This window comes from Eptatretus burgeri, chromosome 6 (genome assembly GCF_056783735.1).
Source record: "Eptatretus burgeri isolate ZD-2024b chromosome 6, Ebu_testis_v1, whole genome shotgun sequence".
NCBI lineage: Eukaryota > Metazoa > Chordata > Myxini > Myxiniformes > Myxinidae > Eptatretus > Eptatretus burgeri.
Genome location: NC_140966.1, coordinates 45244299 through 45258937, shown reverse-complemented (window position 1 = coordinate 45258937; position 14639 = coordinate 45244299). Strand labels below are relative to the sequence as shown.

At 44.5% G+C, this 14639-nt stretch overlaps 2 protein-coding genes across 7 annotated transcripts in view; both read right to left on the bottom strand.

Moving 5' to 3' along the window:
- Positions 1 to 5998: 5998 nt before the first annotated feature.
- On the bottom strand, positions 5999 to 13008 carry LOC147024668 (cdc42 effector protein 4-like). Of its 5 annotated transcripts, none has more exons than XM_085884795.1 (3): positions 11522 to 13008; positions 9096 to 9197; positions 5999 to 8348 (listed from the first exon to the last, which is right to left on the bottom strand). In XM_085884795.1, the coding sequence occupies exon 3, from the start codon at positions 8342 to 8344 to the stop codon at positions 7106 to 7108; it is 1239 nt and encodes a 412-aa protein (XP_085740921.1). In that variant the 5' UTR covers positions 8345 to 8348; positions 9096 to 9197; positions 11522 to 13008; the 3' UTR covers positions 5999 to 7105. The 5 variants fall into 5 exon arrangements, with proteins under 5 accessions (XP_085740921.1, XP_085740918.1, XP_085740917.1 ...); XM_085884792.1 differs by lacking the exon at positions 9096 to 9197 and adding an exon at positions 8531 to 8602; XM_085884791.1 differs by lacking the exon at positions 11522 to 13008 and adding an exon at positions 8531 to 8602 and having other exon boundaries at positions 9096 to 11515.
- A 149-nt stretch (positions 13009 to 13157) lies between these two features.
- LOC147024664 (protein sidekick-2-like) overlaps positions 13158 to 14639 on the bottom strand; it is a 656949-nt gene continuing 655467 nt past the window's right edge. For both annotated transcript variants that reach the window (XM_085884787.1, XM_085884788.1), the window contains exon 45: positions 13158 to 14487. In XM_085884787.1, the coding sequence (XP_085740913.1) occupies positions 14227 to 14487 (261 nt within the window). In that variant the 3' untranslated portion in view covers positions 13158 to 14226. The remainder of the gene's footprint in view (positions 14488 to 14639) is intronic.

Here is a 14639-nt window from a genome sequence, read left to right as displayed (position 1 = left end):
TATTTCAAAAACATGTATTGGGCTCGATATGTTCTCGTGGATCAGGCATTACGGGGCGAAGGTACGCTCTCGACTGAGTGCCCTTCTAGTTTACTCCATCTCCCTGCCTTTTTCAGTGTTACATGTATTTACATTCTCTATTAAAGGTCCAGTATAGTACACAGTAGTGGGAATGAAGGAAAATGTTGAAGGAAAGGGTGTAAATTATTAATTAATTGATGGCTTTCATCGAATCCAATAACTCGGTGATTCCCTGTGAAATTTTCAAGGTGAAATCATATCCAGCATTATGTCATGGAGCACTCAATTTGACGTAGCAATTATGGCATAACTAATTGATATTTTCCCCCTTTATTGAAGTCAGATTATATAGTTGGTTGAAAGGTATTTCTCGACCACTTTTGTGTGGGCCTGTAATTATTATATTTATTGTAGTGCACTCGTTGGTCTTTTTTCATTTTTAGCTCGCCTGTTCGAAGAACAGAGAGCTATAGCGATACCCCCTGCGTGAGCGTGAGCGTTAGCGTCAGCATCAGCGTGAGCATGAAAATGTTAAAATTTTTCGTGCAAGTTATTTTTTCCTTTCTAATGTTTTTATCTACCACACTATTTTTTATACGCCCAATATAAATATGTGTGTGTGTGTGTGTGTGTGTGTGTGTGTGTGTGTGTGTGTATATATATATATATATATATATATATATATATATATATATATATATATATATATATATATATATATATATATATATATATATATATATATATATCGGGCATATTATGTGTCGTCCGTCCGTCCGTCCGTCTGTCTGTCCGTCCGTACCTGCCCGCACTCTAACTCCCGAAGTTTTAAACTTTCACGTTTCATATTTGGTATATAGGTACAGACTGTGGAGACGGTATGTCGCGACATACGTTAGTCATCTAAAGTGGTTGCCATGGCAACCAGGATGCTGTTTTCCACGTAGTAGCACAATTCCGTATATACCTTTTTGTTTGTGCGTATATTGTGCTCACTTGCGCTCTTGTTACTGATTACAATGTACAAATACATATATTGCTTTAAAATTATTTGGATCAGACTTCACTGCAATGCTTTATAAAAAATAATAATTATTAGACTCGTCTTTTAAAAACGATAAATGTATAAACAGGTGAGCATTGGGTGGCTTTGACACCAACTCTGGTTCTTCATGCCCTTGTAGCATACCTGATTGCCATGACTGATTGAGCATTAGATTGCCTTTCACCAAGCCGAGATGTGTTTGGCCAGGGTGGGAGGAGGGGGGGGTGTGCGGGGTGCGGGGGGGGGGGTGGGAGTGGCAGATTATACATTCGTTATTATTATTGCCACATTAAACTCATTTTTTATTAGCTCGCCTGTTCTTAGAACAGAGAGCTATAGCGATACCCCCGGCGTGAACGTGATCGTCAGCATGAAAATCTTAAAATTTTTGGTGCAAGTTATTTCCTTTCTCATGTTTTTATCTACCACACTATTTTTTACTGATTACAATATACAAATACATATATTGCATTAAAATTATTTGGATCAGACTTCACTGCAATGCTTTATACAAAATATTATTAGACTAGTCTTTTAAAAATGATAAATGTATAAACAGGTGAGCATTGGGTGGCTTTGACACCGACTCTGGTTATTTCTACGATTTTTCATTCATTCACCTTAATGTTGAACTGATGCATGATTTAACCAACTTGTCGATTGTTTGGATTAATCAATGTTGATGTTAGTCAGTCTACGACTCCAGTTACCTTTAACATTGTCATGTTCGAGTGGTAAAGAACAACTAACTCGTTATCATTTTAGGTGATGTACTATCTGACATTATGTACTCTACAAAGTCACAAGCTCAGCTTTCCAGCATCTTTCAAGTACTGCAGATGTAATTTTGCCCGGAACCATGATGGCGGACAAGCTTTCTAATCTGACCATGATTTAATAGAACTACGCCCTCTGGTGGTTCAAATGCAACTCTTTGTGGGAGACACACCATCTGTCTTACATGGTAGAGTGGGCGAGTAGGACATGGATGATCTCAACATCAGTGACACATATTACTCTTGTACCAAGCTTCACCACTGCAGCACATCTGTCTGGTGACGTGCGCATGTTGACTACCGACTACACCATGAGGAAAAGAAGGAAACCTCTAACAACCGATAAAGTCGACTGCACATCTTGATAAATTCATCGAGTATGAATTGACAGAAGCGATGATTTCCTTCCATGTTAGTGGGTCAACCTGATGGTGTCGTGATGTGATGCGCAGGTGTCTTTGCGAAGAGGCCAGAAAAATTGGTTGGCTCTGATCCCATACATAGCATTCATCCAAATTGAATCCTCATCAGCATCCTCGATGATTCCTGGGTATGTGATGCCATCATAATGCACGATGCACCACTGGCCTACCAGGTCCAACCCAAACGCATGCAGTTTGAACTTTTGCTTCACATATGGCAGGCCTCCTGGGAAATGTGTGAAAAGATGGCATAAAACACTTGCAACTTTTTCAGTTACCCTCCATGCAGAAGCATCCCAGACATCTGCACATGATGTTGCCTGGCACACTATGGACAATCTCATGAAAGGAATTTGTATCCACAATGGTTTGCATAAGAGACTTCAATGGGGGCATGCATTCATCTATAATCATGACATCCTCATCACTTACAAAGAACAACATGACATTTGTGTTGGCTGAAAGTTCCTGATATATGGCCTGCCTCTCAGCAAATCCTGGCCTTCTGGAACGTGGTGATCACCTTTTCACTTGAGAACACCACCTGTCCCATTTACCATTCCCTTTCCTTTGCCAGCTTCGAGGAACAGCCAGTTGACATATCTCAGCCCCCAGTCGAATGGCTTAGAGGACAGATCATATTAGTGATTCTTACAACGATACTGAGTGGTTGGCCCGTCAGATACAAAGTACAGTGATTTCAAGGTAGGAGGATTCTCATGCACATTTCCGAATACAGGCTTCAGATGAGTCCATATAACGGACACATCATGTCTCCTACAGTTCGAGAGGGAGGGAAAAACCTGTAACCTATCCTTTGTTGTACAGACAGTATTCCAGTGTGCAAGGTTACCTGAGCATTATAAGCCCCAAACTATATACTTTGAACCTCAGTGATATTTCTTGCTGAAATGGATGTGCAGTACCATTTCGTTTTCCTAGAGACTATTCTTCAGCTCTCGTATTTATACAAACTGGTGCTGAATATTGTACACATGTCTGCAGAATATTTGGCAGATCACCTCATCAAATTCTTCCGTCAGATGATCCAAAGAACAAATAACACAAAACTCGACCATCTTCTAACCTTTCTCCATTTTTCCCGTCACCTTGGTTTCCTATCAATGTCAACAACCTGCCATTCATACCACGAGGTATCCTCAGTTACTTGAAAGTCCCCCATATTTAAGCCCCTTATCCTTGCATTTTGGATATTCTCAGTACATACAGGGAGCATCCTTGCTTGAGCAATAAATGGTGGACAAACGTTTATCCAGGTTGCTCACTTTTACAATCTTCAGCTGATGTCGTCTGTCTGCTTTCAACTGGATGTTTTCAGGGTTTCGACATTTACAAGTCCAATATGGATACAAACAAACACGACCTAATAGTGACCGAAACTTTTCGTGCTGCATTCTTCAGGGTAAACAAATCGCAGCAAATAAAGAAGGAAGTGAAGTTGTGCGCTTTATACGCAGGTCTCAATAAGGTAGACGCTGATTGGTTCAACCGTAATGACGTCACGGTTAATCTGAACGCGCATTGGTCGGCTCATCATCTTCACCTCGAGCTTCCATTGGCTGGAGCAGAGTTCATCATGATTGACGTTTACAACCACATCCTTGAGAGAGGGGGGATGGGTTTCCCGGAAGGTCCATTCACCATTTGTTACCGTACTTTCCTTGATCTTTCCATGCTGAAAGAGACACAGAGATCGTACAAATTCCTTTTGACGACATAGTATTTGATCGGTGGTCAGGATGATGGTTGCTTCCAACATACATAAATGAAACGAGCTCCGACCTCGGCTCAATATCCTGAACATCTCTGCATTGTACTGGTCTGCACAGATAGGGTTGGCACCCAGATGCTGTACAATGGCAGATGAAGCAGGCACAGTGGCCGGTGGTTGCTAGATATTTCTACATGCTCGCACTGGTTGTGTTATAACCCTCACAATCTTTCTTCGAATTGCCAAGGGGACGTGTTGTTTGATCCGATCAGCCAATCTTAGTGTTGTGCGGCCCACGTACCGAGCTTCACATCGGCACTTAAACTCATCAATAACATTGCTGGTTTGTGAGGTGGGTAGCACATCCTAGTTGACTGACGTCAGCAAACGGCGAGAGGTCAAGATTACTCGGGGTTGCACAGCCAGAAACGTGTTGGACACAATATGTTTGATTTGTACTTCAAACCTTTGTGATGATTGTGGTGCGAGCATGCAATGATGAGCATGATTGCAGTTCGTGATGAACACAACCAGTGCGAGCATGTAGAAATATCCAGCAACCTCCAGCCACTGTACCTGCTTCATCTGCCATTGTACAGCATCTGGGTGCCAACCCTATCTGTACAGACCAGTACAATGCAGAGATGTTCAGGATATTGAGCCGAGGTCAGAGCTCGTTTCATTGACGTATGTTGGAAGCAACCATCATCCTTACCACCGATCAAATACTATGTCGTCAAAAGGAATTTGTACGATCTCTGTGTCTCTTTCAGCATGGAAAGATCAAGGGAAGTACGGTAACAAATGGTGAATGGACCTTCTGGGAAACCCATCCCCCCTCTCTCAAGGATGTGGTTGCAAACGTCAATCATCGACGAACTCTGCTCCAGCCAATGGGAGCTCGAGGTGAAGATGATGAGTCGACCAATGGGCATTCGGATTAACCGTGACGTCATTACGGTTGAACCAATCAGCGTCTACCTTATTGAGACCTGCGTATAAAGCACACGCCTTCACTTCCTTCTTCATTTGCTGCGATTTTTTTACCCTGAAGAATGCAGCACGAAAAGCTTCGGTTACTATTATGTCGTGTTTGTTTGTATCAAAACACACACACACACACACACACACACACACACACACACACACACACACACACACACACACACACACACACGCACACGCAGAAAGAATGAACCACCCACATCTCTCACCTGTGAATGGAAATTTCTACATAGGGTCAGCATGATCCTAGTTAATGTATAGGTATGTATTTATCTTTGCCGGTGGTCTTGGGAGGCAGGGGAGGGGATACAAACTTTCCATGTAAATGTGTATCGTGTAGCGCCGCCTCCAGGTGGGGGATTCCAGGTAATCCAGGTATTGCAAGTCTCCACCATTTACAGTACAGTATTCCTGTCCCCACATTTTCCAGTGCAGTGAGGTCTTTTGTATTACTAGCAGTAGGTATGTTTTTGCTTCATGCATGTAACCAGTGTTATTTTCTTTTTTGCATATACAAAGCTGTCAGTTACCTATACACCACCCAAATAAAGGTATGCATCAGAAGAACATATTTTGTGTTTGGAACAAGATCACCCATAGGGCAGGTACTCTGCGAGCATTTCTAATTCAATGGCTGTCTCTGTGCATGCCTGTGTTACAAGGGTGACCATCATGTGATCATTATATTTAAAGATCATGATCACAAGGGCTAATATGCTCGGACGCTCTTGTGATTTGAACGCAGCGAGTGGGTCATTTGGGAGCATCAGGATCGTGGCGCACCTTTCCAAACTCTAACCATACAGCACCACTCAAAGAATCTGCAAGTATTACCTATCTACAGTCAGTAGTTAGTGTTGTTCATTACGTAGTTTTGAAACAGGTGAGTAAACTAAACATAAAACTTGTGCCTTTTATATTATGTTTAATAATAAATTAGTTCCATTCTAAAATCCAAAGCCAATAAGTCTCTGTGATTAAAAAAAACAAAACAAGCTCAGCGAATGAAGTTTATTTTGAACAAAAAAAACCCCTTGTTTTTATAAAGGGGACCGTCCGAACCTCGAAGCTGAAGATAAGAACTTGGTAATTTCAAAGAAATGTCATGATTTTACCATTTAAGAGAGATCGGGATTAAAAACCTAGAGTACAATGAGATTTATAAAATCCACATCCTACATAAAAGAAGGGCGCCTCAGCCATTTCTGAGGAAACATCGCCCGGACGAGGTCAAGCCCGTGCGAGGCGTTGCGGAACTCCCTTTATTGTTATCAATATCATAATACTGAACCACTTTGTGCAAACCTGTAAGTGCATGTTGTTAAAAATTATGGGTGCTATTCCTATGTATCCATTGTATTATCGAGACGATTACAATGATTTGTTGTGCTGTATCAACAACTGGCTCGCGAAGAACCAGACAGTGCCATCAAAAAGCAAAGTAAAGACAGGAAAGACAAGCCTCCTCAGATGAGTAAAAACCTATTAAAAAAGTTAAATGCGAAAATGAGAAAAGGCTGATACAAAAAGAAAACGAGGTTGTTTTTTTTCCCCACAAATAAATAAGGCAAAAGGTTTCGGCAACTTTAACCTTTATGACCTGTTCCAATAAATTCAGGAAGTTAGAAGCACACACAACCTTTGGGCCATTATTGTCAGGAAGTGGTTTCGCACAGCATTAATTTTTGAGGACATACTGTATGAACAAGTCTTTCAAAGAGGGTAGTGCGTTAAGGAAATCTGGCACCGAGAAGTATCACAAAGGTACCACATCTTCGTGGTTCTACTACTGTCCTAGGTACAAAAAAATGGCTGCTTGGAAAGACATATTGCTGAGACCCTGAGAGTAACAGACAGGAAGAAGACATCTTCAATTAATAGATTTTCACACTTAACATTTGGCATGTTTGAAATCTGGCGTATTTTGAGATCGAGATGTGTTGGTGTTTGGATCTACCAGTGGAATGGTGTGAAAATGTTCGTACTAAATATCGGGTGGTGTAGTTGCGCTTCAAATCGTTGCACAAACCTCCGTGCAAACCACATCGGAATTCATTTCGACTTCACCGCTTGAGTGGCGAGGGATGTCCTGAAACACCTAATCTCAAAGTGGGATCTCATCATCTTCCTCTTCTTCATGCTCCGTCGCTCTTGCTGCTTCATTCACGTATTCAAACTCCTCTCTTTCTTCCACTCCATATGCATCCTTCACCCCCTCTGCAACCCCATACTGTATTTCCTTGCTTTCCTCGGTTTCCTCTTCCTCCATATCCCTCGAGACAAATACCTCCTCATGTTTGCCAAATGACTCTTCACACCCTGCAATGCAGGAAGGCTGATGTTCAACACAAACCACATTTGTTTCTGCCGGCGCATCGTTGTGCTTCTCAACCTTTCTTAAAGATCTATTGCATGCTGGCTCCTCACCAGACAGTTCCTGGACAAAATATTCTGCATTTGTTTTGCTCTGACCCCTAAAACTTGAATCGAGCTGTTCTCTATTATCACTTGTTGGCGTACTGAGGTCACACAACTGACCAGCATTACACATCGAAGGTTGAAGTTCCGCAGTGTCCATGACTCTCAAGACGTCGTTCAACATGGACGGTCCAAGATCCAAATTAAAGGATAAGACCGATTCTGCATGTTTCATTTGAGCAGTGGAGAAGTCAATTACATTTCTTCCAATTCCAGATCCCCTTTCAATTTCTTTGACTTTATATGAATCTTGACATTCCCCATTTCCACGTTGTAGGGGTTCTGTTTGCCCCGTATCAGTGCTATGATCCGCAGGTGTGTGCCTCGGCAGAGTTTGAGACATGGCAGAACGGCATGTTGTGGGAAACACTCGAAATGGGCTGGAGGCTGCACTTCGAGAACTTGCTCGTTCTAAAGGGTTTAAACCAGAAATGGCAGTTGTTGTAGTGAGCAGTGGCAGAGAAAATGCATTCTTGATGATCGGTGAAACACCAGGGGCTGGAGAATTCTCACGTGATCGGCTTCGAACCAAGCTCGCGCTTCCACCGACACCGACAGAAACAATACCACCAGCCCCACCAAGACGCTTGCCCGGCCTTAAGGTCCAAGCCAAAAGACCAGGCTTTGGAGAGGGAGCTCGTATCACGGTAGCTGGACTGCCGGGTAGGTTACCCGGTGGCAACTCACTGAGGAATGAGGTGTCTCCAAACGCATCACCTCCACGTCCGACATGCACTGTGTGTCTGAAGTCATCCATTGGGCCACTTATCATATCTGGACGAAGGTCCGCAGGTTTCGTACCGCGCCGTCGTCCTGGAGATGCTGGCAGCAACTGTTTCAGCGTGGGCATGGCCATCTTGTCCATGACCCTAAGGTAATAGTAACAATATTAATAATCATCATCATGTAGCATGCCCTATGCAGAGCGTTGGTACTGCCGAAGCAGTAACTCGGCTACAATCGCCACTCGGTCGCCACTCAGTCGCCACTCCTACTCAGGCAGTCTGGGTATAATTTTGTAAATTTATTCACACTGCAGGCGATAGCTCACCTACTCTTCGTGAAGGACATCGTGGGATCTTTAACGTCCACCAACTAATGCCATACCCAGTTTAACGTCCATCTGAGGGACGACACACACATTGATGAATCACCTTGTACTGTGAAACACCAGGATTACAGTTTATAGCTGGGTCAGGATTCAAACCCAGGCTAGACAGCTTAGAAGCAAGTGTGATAATAATAATAATAATCGTAATAATGACAATATTTCTTGTATAGTGCCTTTAATGAAACAATACATCATCAAAATGTCTAACAGTTTATAAACCTCAGAAACATAAAACTGTTAAGCACTGTATTACAAAAATAAGGGAAATGAGGGTCAAAGAGCGAAATATATGAAATATAGACTTGCATAAAGAGAACATAAGATAATAGGTGTTGTCATCCATATATTACCTCTTAAACAACAGCAAATTATTGCCACATTGAAGTGGGGTCAGTTGTGAGAACGTTTTTGGTTCAAGTCTTTCACGAACTGGTTGGTCAAGCTTGACGTGCGACGGAAGGTGGTCTTAATTTGAAATCTGGCCAGGGTGCCAGTGATGACTCACCTCTTTGCAAAAGACACCACGGCCAATGATCAGTCCTGGCAGACAGGTCCTCCGGCTTAACGTCCTTCCGACGGACGGTGAAGACCTCAATGCATATTCGCCCTGCATGGGAAACACTCAGGTCAAGATTCGAACCTTCGCGAGACGACTCGAAGGAAAAACGAGAATGCAGTTTCCTCTCTGCTATCCTGCCAGCCTTATGCATGGCTCCTCATATTTCAAATCAATAAGAAAGAAAGAAAAAATATATTGCGATATAATTTTGGAGTAACCATTGGCTGGATTTGACATTTACCTATGCCCATGAATTTCGACAAGTCGACAGGATAGTGAAGACATTAAAGCACACTTCAACGTTCGAGCTGTTAAACTTCGAGCTGTCTATCCTGGTGGCTGGGTTCGATTCTCGATCTGACTATAAACTGTCAGTTGAGTTGTTCGCAGTTAGGGTTTTTGCATCACAGTGTGTGCAGGCCCTTGGATGGACGTTACACTGGGTGTCCTGTCTGTTAGCATTAGTTGGTGGACATTCAAGATACTTATTGAGGCACGCAGGTCTTTCACACGGAGTGGGTGAAGTATCACCAACACCCGCATTCAATTACAAACTTCTGCCTTAACTACAGGTAGCAAGTGGTCTGGTCTTCTTGGATATTCCTTTAAGCCAGGTTACGCAACTCGCCATCTCAGAATGTGGTTGCTATGAGCAGCAGCAGTTCCAACACATTAATAAATTCACCCATGTAGGTATTCGCCAATGTGAACGGATATATTCGGTTAAGAAGTGCAACCATAACGTTGATAAGTTGTTTTTTTAGACACTCCATATCGTTAACATGGGCTGAAGATGAGTGGAGAACACGGAGGTGATGTGGGATGGGTGGCACAGAAAGGAAATGAATATCAGGTAAGAGGGGAAGGAGATCAGGTTGGGAAATAGGTTTAAGTATCTCGGGGGGGTGGGGGGGGAAGACAGTGACTGTGGATGGTAGGTTGGAGGCAGAGGTGCGGAGGAGGATTCAGGTGGGTGCGAATGTGTGGAGGAGGGTAGTGGGAGTCATGGCAGACAGAAAGATATCAAGGAAATTGAAGCTAAGAAAGACAACAACAGAAGTTGCAGGTTTGTGAGAACAACTGGGTCAGGAGGATTGTGTGAGTGAAGAGGATGGATAGAAGGAGGATGGATGAACTGAGGGAGGAGATTGGTGTGCAGATGAGCTTGACGGGGAGATTAGTGAAATGCAGGCTGAGATGGACTGGACACTTGGTGCGGATGGGGGAAGAGAGAATGGCAAAGAGAGTAGACAGGTTGAGGGAGCAAAGGAAGGAGGAAAAGAGGATGAGATTGGAAGATTGTGTGAGTAGAGATATCAATAAGGGGGAGGTAGTTGGGGAGTGAAGAGAGTTGGCTGAGGACAGAGGGAAGTGGAGGTGTATCGTGTTCAAGGCATGGCAGAAGTGCTTGGTACCATTCAGCTTCACCCCTTATAAAAGGAAGAGAGGAAGAAAAAGAAGTCAAATACTCCATATATTAATTCCGTTTTCTTCCCTTACTCTCATCTCCTCCCAGTTACCTTTAACGTCCCTCTCCTTGAGTACATAATATAGGACGTCACCACCAACCGTTTGGTCAATGTTTGCATTACATCCTGGCCATTGTGTTCTCTTCCTCGATAACGGACATAGCAAAAGGCAACATTCGAGCAAGAAGATCGACCGACACTCCTACATGGGTCGAAGCGCCTGCAACCTCATGCAATAACAAGCTATACGTTTCAAGGTGCGATTCGCACCTTGACGTCATCATGAGCTCACCTGGCCTGCACATACCCATCGTGCCCTGAGCTGAGCTGCACCCAGAGGCAATAGGCTCAGAGCACACTTCATAATGCCTCAATTTGCACGTGAAAACGAAACGTCATCGATCCCGAGAAGCTAGACCTGGCCTCCTACCATCTCAAGCTTGACCCGGCCAACTACCTTCGCAAGCTAGACCCAGCCGACAATCTTCTCAAGCTAGACCCAACCTACAATCTTCTCAAGCTGGACCTAGCCTCCTACCATCTCAATCTATACCCGGCCTCCTACCATCTTAAGCAAGGCCCGACCTCCTACCATCTCAAGCTGGACCTGACCGACTACCATCTCAAGCTAGACCCGGCCTCCTAAGCACATTGTGCATTGACCGGAGTACCGTTCGATGCGCGTTGCCACTTTACTGATGGGCTCTGGGCGCGGCGCGACGCATCTGCAAACAAAGCAGCTCTCGGACGGCAGACAGCGTTATCCTCCAGGGCTCAGTTTGTCGGGAGCCGTAGAGATCGATGTGGAGGAGCACCAAGCCGAGAGAAATGAGCTCCGAGCGAGTGAAATCCTGAGAATGGGACATTCGAGGAATTAAGATCTCGAGATCTCACTCTGCTTACCTCGTGTCGCCGTTCGTGTGCGGGCAGAGCTCAGAGCTGGAGAAACGAGTGCAGAGATCCCAGGGAGGGGGAATGACAGGGAAGGGAGGGAGCTGATAGAGATAAAGAGCGAGTGTGTAGGGTTATGGATCGAGGAAGGAGGGATGGGGTGGAGGGTGGGGGGAAGAGTCGAAACACAGCGTTGGCTCATCGAGAGCGCGGGAAGCGATAAATGTTTACAATATCTTTTTATTGAATTCCTATCAGGTTACAGAGCTGGGGATGTGAAGGATTAAAGGAACGGACCATGACGGTTATAATGATATAATAAGGCTGCTGTGTGCGCGGGAAAGAGACCTCGTGGTCCGTGGGAAAGCGCGCCACTCTGGTGGAAAGAAGGGAAAGGACGGCCAGGTTCCATTGGTGGGCGAGTGGGACGGGTTTAGGGTTGACGGGCGTTCCCAACAGTCCGCCATGGGAACGTGAGGAGGTCAGAAAGGGAAATGGACATCATACAGGGTGGGGACTCCGTGCTTGTGACCCAAAAGTCTCACATCCTGCCCGGGTTCCACACCCCAGCACTCTGTCAGCCGATCGATATAAACGGCCACAAAGGAAGAAGAATCCAAGGAGGGAACGAACGGGTATTCAGAGCACCGGCCAAACTACTTCAAATCACATTGAACCATGACACTAATTGATTATTATTTTTTCCCCCCCACTGAGGTCCATCTCATCAAAGCAGGCCTTAAAAGGTCATGCACTGAGGAGTCAAAATGAAATAAGCACTTTGGGAAAAAAGTACAAAAAACAAGTTCCCATGTAAACAGGAGGGATGCAGTGAATGCATGACGACGTGTGAAGACGTCATGGATGTGTTGGACAAATTCCCATGGTGAAACTCATTGCACACGTGTGTACAGCAGGGGGTGGTCAAATTCTCCTTCTTCTTTCGATTGCAGAACAAGGCTGCGGGGTAGCTTCATTGGCTGAGGGCGTGGCTGTGCCGCTGATGCAACGCCCTCTTGCAGGTTTGGGCTGGAATCTGTCCAGGGTGCCGGAGATAACTCGCACAATCTTCGCCAAGGACACCGTGGGATCTTTAACGTCCACCGACTAATCCCGGCAGTCGGGTCACCGAGGGAGGTCACGCGTATTCATGAATGACCTGCTCTGTGAAACACCGGGACGGCAGTTTATAGCTGGGTCAGGATTCGAGCGTGCGTACCTCTAGGTCGTCCTGCCGAGCCGGAGTTCAAATTTCGGTTCTTTGAGTCCAAGCAATGCCCACAATAGTCCGTGCAACACGGACCCTCTTTATTTTCCCATGTACAAGTAAGTATACCTACTTTGTACACACATATATAGGAAATTTTGTCCGGCAGGATGGTGCAGTGGTAACACACTTACATTGGAGCCGTCTGGTTTTGGTTCGATTCCCGAACCGACGATAAACCCTCGGATAGGTGCTCCACAGTCACAAAGTGCGCCGTCCCTCAGATGGACATTAAGCTGGGTGCCTCTTGTGCTTGCATTAGTGAATGGACGTTAAAGACCCAGTTGTATGATATGGAGTCTTTTGCGAAGCGGAGGTGAGTTATCACCTGGACCCTGGATTCCAAATTCCTGCCCAAATTTGCTCCAGTCAAAAGTCTGACTTGGTCAACCTGGGAATAACTGGTGCCTTGAAAGTAATAGTAGTAGTAGTATAATTGCAAAATAATAAATTCCTTGCCATGTTTTGAATGATTATGAGATCTTGTTATGAGAACATTTTGAACAACACAACCCCCTTTCAATATGTATACAGGTGGACGGTAAAGTTATTGGCGTAAACAAAGTACATAAAATATTCTTACATTGATGTGAAGAATAAAGTACATTATTATTATTATTATTATTAATATTATTATTGTGTAATCTTCATAGCTCACCCATATACATCGAAAATTACAACATCATCCATTTCAGCATTTGTTTTGAAAACGTTTTCATGGAGTTTAAAACACAAAAGATTAATTTTCTACTTCCTTTTCCAGGGCCGTAACTATATGGAGTCAAAACCCCGAATAGAAGATACACAGGATATTTCATAGAGTGGCCCTTGGTTATACAAGTGAGGGCTAAGGTCGTTTACAAAAGTGAGACTGTGCCTAAGAGAGCAAGAAAGAGATCTACGCAGGACAACATCATGGACTCCTAGCCAGAAGAGCAGTGTGCGATGGTCACAGGGGATTAGTAAAAGTTTAATACAACACATCGATACCAACAAAGAGGAGATTACTTGTAACGGGTGAGGTTGTGAATGTAGCTGCAGTGCAAAGCTTTAAGTCCCCTGGATAAACAGGCTGAGTAAGTTGGGGCCTCGTGAAGCATTTAGTGTGGTTGCGGTTGTGCGGATGGTCAGGCACGACCACTGATTGTCTCTGCGAGAGTAAGCTTGAGCACGGTGGAGAGGATAAAAGAAAACGACACGGGATCCGTTGGAGGTCCACACAGCTCGTTTGGGTTTTCACCAAAAATCGAGGCCTCGGGTCAAAGTGAACAAGAAAAACGAATGAGACCATTTTCTGTTGGCATAATTGGCCGCTGACACTGTTTTTCACTCTCATTTTTCGAGGTGGATACTAAAGGAGTAAAAGGGGGGGGGGGAGGAAAAGGAGAGGTAAGTAAACAGAGAAGAGAGAAATAAGATGAGAGAAGGTGAAGTTCATGTGTTTCTGCCATCACACGAATGACGAGAGGCCAGTGGGTGGTCCGGGTGCATCTGGTGGACGTCCATTGGCAGTGCAAACGTAGAGACCCCGCTGCAGTGCCTGCCCAACTCCTGCCGCTACCACAAGTTGCGCTTGGTCTTCGCTGTGACTGAAGACCTTGGGTTTCCGATTCCACGAGTGGTAGTAGCTGGGGTCACTGATGTAGTGGTTCACGAAAGAATGTGGTTGCTCCTTGGCAATGTCTGGAGGAAAATCCTCATCTTTTACTTGCTGTGGAGAGTCGGTGGGTTGTGGGGCCAGGAGGGGAAAGATTGGGGTGATTGGTAAGAAGATGAAGTAATTTGGTCATTCCATCAGAGTGCAGTATCCATAACCAGTTTCATCCTCTACATTCAACATGTACCTATTGGAACACTCATCTC